The following is a 6,108-nucleotide window of genomic DNA, read 5'->3' as shown; positions in this document are numbered from 1 at the left end:
CCTACAAACAATTGAAAATAGTAAAAACTATTCAAAATATAACTATCCTAAAAAATATATCTAAAAACTATTCAAAATAGTAAAAACTATTCAAAGTATAACTACCCTAAGAAATATTTCTAAAAACTATTAAAAATACTAAAATCTATTCAAAATATAACTACCCTAAGAAATATTTCTAAAAACTATTGAAAATACTAAAAACTATTCAAAGTATAACTAACCTAAGAAATATTTCTAAAAACTATTCAAAATATAACTACCCTAAGAAATTTTTCTAAAAACTATTCAAAATACCATAAACTATTCAAAATATAACTACCCTAAGAAATATTCCTAAAAACTATTGAAAATACTAAAAACTATTCAAAATATAACTACCCTAAGAAATATTTCTAAAAGCTATTGAAAATACTAAAAACTATTCAAAATATAACAACCCTAACAAATATTCCTAAAAACAATTGAAAATACTAAAAACTATTCAAAATATAACTTCTCTAAGAAATATTTTCTAGATTATAGTTATTTTCAAGTAATTATACGACTAGAACGAGAATATACCTCCAAACCGACATGTGAATAATATGGGAATATACCTCCAAACCTTCTCTCCTCTCTTCCTCTTCTCTCTTTCTTTTTTTTCTTGATTTTTTCTGAGTAATATGGGAATTTGGGGTAGGTGGGGGCTTAAATAGTGGTGGTGGAACGTCCCGCCCGTTGGGCGGGCAGGATGCCCCTCCGAATAACCTCCCGCCCGTTGGGAGGGCGGGATGCCCCTCGGGGAACCTCCCGCCCGTTGGAGGGGCGGGATGCTGCCGCAGCCGCGTCAAGGGGGCCTTTTCGCGAATAAGAAAAATTTCTTATTCGCGAAGAGGCTCTTGGGAGGGGCCTGGCAAAAATTTTGCCACCTCCCGCCCGTTGGATAGGTGGGAGGTCGCCGGCCCACGCCTCCCGCCCGTTGATCGGACGGGAGGCACCCATTTTTCGAAATTTTCCAAACGGCACCTTTTTCGAATTTAATTCTTTTAACCCCTTTTTTAAAAAAGTTCTATGGCAGGGTCGTGCGACCCATGAACCCACAGGCCCGTTCGGTCCTGCCTGAATCCCCTTGGCCCAGCCCAACGAGAAAATGAGCCCGACCCGTTCAAGAGCGAGAAGGTCTGATTAGCCTTCAAATGCCCCCACGCACCGGCACTGCGGCACGCCGCACACGACACGACACAACCACTTCTCCTCTCTCTCCCAGTCTCTCCCCTCTCGCCTCCGCTGCCTTCTCCCCCAAGTCCCACCCCACTTCGCGGCCTCCGCCACCTCCTGCCGCAGGTACGCGCCGCCGCTCGTGCGTGTCGCACTCGCGGCGCTTGCGCCTAACCTCTCCCCCGGTTACCGACCGCACCGCAGGCGCGGATTCAATTTGTTCGCAGCGATGGCGCCGTCCAGGCACGCGGACGAGGGCGGGCAGCTCCAGCTCATGGAGGCCGACAGGGTCGACGAGGAGGAGGAGTGCTTCGAGTCCATCGACAAGCGTAAGCCGCGCCATCTCCCCTCTCTTCTCACCATCCACATTACTTGCTCTCGTCGTCCCGTGCGCGCGCGCCCGCGTTGTCCACTCTACCACCCTGGTCGCGCTCCAGTCTCCGGACTCCGGTTACGGCGGATCGCTTCCGTGAGCATACCGCGCTTTGACATTTAGGGTTTATTTCGGGAATTTCCGTCCGAATTGGTGTTGTGTGAAGTCGTTGTGATTTGAACTTGGTCTCGGCTTGTGTTTGGTTTTCGTTGCGTGTGCGTGGTTGTTTCGCGCTTCTTCCGATTTCCCCAAAATTTCGATTGCTTCGGGAATCAACTAGCGTTACATCGTGGCCTAGATTATTCGTGGGATTAGTATTCCTCACGTTTGATCTTCGTTCTGATCAGTGTGTGCTAACGCTGGTTCTGCACACAGATTGATCTGAATTTAGCCTTAATCTGACTTCATGAGTTTATTCTATCACGATATTCAGCCAGCCAAAGTCATTTGAAGGCAGTTCTGAGTTCGAGACGAAGAAGTGGATGGTGTCTTCACTCTTTGTTCTCTCTGTTACTAGCTGTCGTTCAAGTCTGGGAGGTCGTCTATCTTGTTGCATCTGTGAACTCCTTTTTGTTTCTGTGAGAGTGTGAGTTGTCGAGACAATGTACCGCGGGAATCCTGGGAGTAGTTCTTTCTGTTTAGACCATCTAGCTTGAATCAGATGTGTAAATGGTGCTAGGCTCTCTCCCCTCCTTTTTTCTATCTAGCTGTTGGCTTGTAGTACCTCGAACTTCTGGAATTTCCGTTTGCATGGATGGAAACGGGGTTGAGCCTCATCTCGAAAAAGTAACCATTACGAAGGTGATTTCAGATTTGGTACACTTGGGGGCACATGGGTTTAAACTTGAGTTCATATTTGGTTTCACAATGATTCACGTTGTGTTTTGTTCTCTGTTGCATCGTCCTACATTTATTAATATTGAGTTCTCAGCACAAGTCCTGCAGTACATCTAATCTGTTGTGCATCTGTTGGCACAGTGATCTCTCAAGGGATAAACGCAGGAGATGTCAAGAAGCTGCAGGATGCAGGAATTTACACTTGCAATGGCCTAATGATGCATACCAAGAAGGTTCTGAAGTGCATCCCAAAATCTGAATTTTTTGTTGCATGGCGTGCTTAAATTGATATCTTATTTGTGGCACCTGCTTGCTTTTGTTTGTTCAATAGTCTAAACATAGGACTAATATCGTTCTATTTTACAAATCATCTTGCAGAGCCTTACAGGAATCAAAGGTTTATCTGAAGCTAAAGTTGATAAGATCTGCGAGGCAGCTGAAAAAATTCTGGTATGATCATTTAAATTTATTTTCCCTAAAACTTCCATGCAATCAGGTTTGTATGATGTGGTATCCTGAAATTGCCTTCTTGTTTGTTTGTCACAGAGCCAGGGCTTCATGACAGGAAGTGATCTCCTTCTTAAGGTAAGAAAGTTGGATTTAAGCTACTAGTCAGTGTACAGTTTACCAGTTTGGTGCTGTCTGATGACCAATGCTTGTACCATGTAAACTAACTAACAAAAGGTTGATTGCTTACTGAATCTGCTTTGGCTCTTTCAAATTTCAATTACTTCTGATACTTATTTCCCTTTAAGGTTGTTTGATTTATTCTTATTTTGAAGCGGAAGTCTGTTGTCCGGATTACAACTGGGAGCCAGGCACTTGATGAGCTACTTGGCGGTAATATGTCTCTTATCTTAATCTGTTCTATGATTAGTCATGCCATTATATTAATCTAATAAATGGAAATGTGTTAAATTCGAAGGAGGGATTGAAACACTTTGCATCACAGAGGCATTTGGGGAGTTCCGGTACGTAGATGTTCTTGCCCCTGTTATTTCTTTTCCTCTGAATGACTGCTGCAGGAGCCTGTACTATGTGTATGGCTGCTATTTATGATATGGGGGCTATGTAGTTGGGCCTACCTCAGATATGAATTAGTATTTAGGCTGATGATAATATGATAGAACCTTTCCAAGCCTCTTGTACCTTCTTTTTCTGTTGCCTCATCTTGCTGAGGTGGTCCTAGCAGTGCTTCTTGCAATTTCTGAACATGCTTTCTGATTTCTTAACATAGCACATGGATACTATTTCCTAACATTTTCCTGATGTGAAGTGATTCTTTTACTAATTGATGAAATTGAGCTGGGACCTGGGATCTCTTTTTTTCCCCTTAAAGGCAGTAGTATCTTAAATAATGCTTTGTAGTATTCTATTGCTGGGAGAAATTTGCCATTGTATACTACACACAGTCATGCACATGCATGCTCATACTAGCAAATGAAAGAAACCTCTCAACTATTTAATGAGAATAGTGACATACTGACAATGATAGTGTTTACCCTTGTTGCACTTTTTCAACTCTTTGTATTTGTGAGTTCGGTTAGCTTTTCAATTTGAAATTTATGTCATCTGCTTGTCCTGCAGGTCAGGGAAGACTCAGTTGGCTCATACTCTCTGTGTCTCCACTCAGGTTCATCCCCATATCAAATTTTGTTGATAGCACATGGACCATCAAACTGTAAAAGTAATGGAATTTGAGGAAACGTAGAAGCAACAGAATAGTTTTCTTATTTCTGATTGATGAAAATGCAGCTTCCAATCCACATGCATGGGGGGAATGGGAAGGTCGCCTACATTGACACTGAGGGAACATTGTATCTTTGGAATTGCATGAGTAATTTGTCAAGCTGATTCTCTCATCGGATTTATATTCATTGCTATTTTCTCCAAACTGCTTCCTTAATGAAGTTTTCAGCCGACCTGAACGCATTGTGCCAATCGCTGAGAGATTTGGGATGGATGCCAACGCTGTTCTTGACAACGTATGAATTACATGCATCTAACATTTCAACATTTCTCATTTCTGCTAACCCATTTCATGACTAATAGGGCTAAGCTGTTTATTTAATTTTACTTCTGTTTCTGGTTAGATCATATACGCTCGTGCATACACCTATGAGCACCAGTACAACTTGCTGCTGGGCCTTGCTGCCAAGATGGCTGAAGAACCTTTCAGGCTTCTGGTAGCCACGGAACTGTAATGTGAATTTAGTTATCATATATCTCAATTGTGCTCATATGGTTCTTTTGTCCTGGAAACAGATTGTGGATTCTGTGATTGCACTGTTCCGTGTTGATTTCAGTGGCAGGGGTGAACTTGCAGAGCGTCAGGTATTTCTCGTCAGTTCATTTTGAGGCCCTTGTAAAAAAGTTGAAGGATTCCATTTTATCTTCTTCTTGCTTATGGGTATCTGGTATGATATTGCAGCAAAAGTTAGCACAGATGCTGTCCCGCCTTACCAAGATTGCTGAGGAGTTCAATGTTGCAGTGTACATCACCAACCAAGGTGAGCTGTTCTGTTTAGCCCTGTATCTATTCCAAGAGGTCATAATAATGAGTTTCAAATCATAATGTGTCTCCTTTTGTGTTCCAGTGATTGCTGATCCAGGTGGTGGCATGTTCATAACTGATCCAAAGAAACCAGCAGGTGGCCACGTGTTGGCGCATGCTGCTACCATCAGATTGATGCTGAGGAAAGGCAAAGGCGAACAGCGTGTCTGCAAGATTTTTGATGCCCCTAACCTTCCTGAGGGAGAAGCTATATCCTTTTGCTTTGATGATATTTATGTTTACTTCTTGAGGTACTGAGTGCCTTCATTTCAAACCTTTCTAAAATCTAGCTAAATTGCCTTGCTTAGACTTGCATAGCAAACTCTTTATGGTAGTGAACGTTACCTGCAAACTGCCATGACTGAAAGGTGAATACGAAACAGCAATCTGATGCCTAGAAGTTTTGTTTCCCTTGACCAACAACACGTTTTCCAGGTTACATCAGGTGGAATAATGGATGCAAAAGACTGATCATCCGCTCAGAGAGTGCTTCCTGTCCTAAGATCTCGTTCAGGCTTCTTTAGTAAAGTCTGCAACATACATCTGTACATCGAGAGAATTTACAGTAGTGCTTCTTCAACATAGAAAAAAGTAGGCAAACTCTATGGTGCTTAGGCCTTCTACTGGGCATTTTTGCACGGAGTTGAGAACATGAGAGATCGAAACAACTGTACCGAGAGGATATGTTTTCTATGAGGTGAACGTCTTAATGTGTTCTTGGCTTCCCAAAAACTAGGCAGAGTATTTGCTATGCAACAGGAGAACATCACTGCGCTTCTTGGTTAGTTTATAACATACAATGAATGAAGGGAAGATAAAAGCTGCTGATGCTAATTTGAGTTTTGGTAGATTGGGCATTGGGGCACAGAGCAACCCAGTACTCGATCATCTTGTTGATTCCAGCTCGAGGCTTTTGGCACCGGCCTGTATGAAAAACGTCCAAATGGGCAGTAGTACGACAGCTGCACGAGCATGATGACCGATGTTAAACACGAGAGCGCCTGCCCATTAAGTTAACGTACTACGAGCTAACACAGCACACGTCTGGGCATATTAAGTTTTTGGCAGCCTGCAAAGGTTCATATCTCAAGGCATCATACATACTACTGTAGTAAGTAATCATTTTCTTATTTGGTTCTGATTT

The 6,108-nt window shown here is 42.5% G+C and overlaps 1 protein-coding gene across 2 annotated transcripts; it reads left to right on the top strand.

The window, feature by feature from the left end:
• The first annotated feature begins 1,219 nt into the window (after positions 1-1,219).
• LOC112886877 (meiotic recombination protein DMC1 homolog) lies at positions 1,220-5,772 on the top strand. 2 transcript variants are annotated; one of them, XM_025952897.1, is made up of 15 exons: positions 1,220-1,326; positions 1,405-1,529; positions 2,552-2,643; positions 2,789-2,860; positions 2,957-2,995; positions 3,193-3,250; positions 3,336-3,381; positions 3,998-4,043; positions 4,166-4,227; positions 4,329-4,395; positions 4,504-4,596; positions 4,676-4,744; positions 4,842-4,920; positions 5,008-5,174; positions 5,391-5,772. In XM_025952897.1, exons 2-15 carry the CDS (start codon positions 1,430-1,432, stop codon positions 5,433-5,435), a joined length of 1,035 nt encoding a protein of 344 aa, XP_025808682.1. In that variant the 5' UTR covers positions 1,220-1,326; positions 1,405-1,429; the 3' UTR covers positions 5,436-5,772. The 2 variants fall into 2 exon arrangements, with proteins under 2 accessions (XP_025808682.1, XP_025808681.1); XM_025952896.1 differs by having other exon boundaries at positions 1,221-1,529.
• The last annotated feature ends 336 nt before the right edge of the window (positions 5,773-6,108 follow it).

This window comes from Panicum hallii, chromosome 3, assembly GCF_002211085.1.
Source record: "Panicum hallii strain FIL2 chromosome 3, PHallii_v3.1, whole genome shotgun sequence".
NCBI lineage: Eukaryota > Viridiplantae > Streptophyta > Magnoliopsida > Poales > Poaceae > Panicum > Panicum hallii.
Note: the sequence above shows the minus strand (reverse complement) of the source record. Positions and strands in the feature narration are given on the sequence as shown.

What these genes read in the sequence shown, in the direction of transcription:
- LOC112886877 (XM_025952897.1), top strand. Translation starts at nt 1,430, where the DNA reads ATGGCGCCGTCCAGGCACGCGGACGAGGGCGGGCAGCTCCAGCTCATG. An exon ending in ATTGACACTGAGGGAACATT is followed by an intron (nt 4,228 to 4,328) that starts GTATCTTTGGAA and finishes TGAAGTTTTCAG; the next exon opens with CCGACCTGAACGCATTGTGC. An exon ending in CCAACGCTGTTCTTGACAAC is followed by an intron (nt 4,396 to 4,503) that starts GTATGAATTACA and finishes GTTTCTGGTTAG; the next exon opens with ATCATATACGCTCGTGCATA.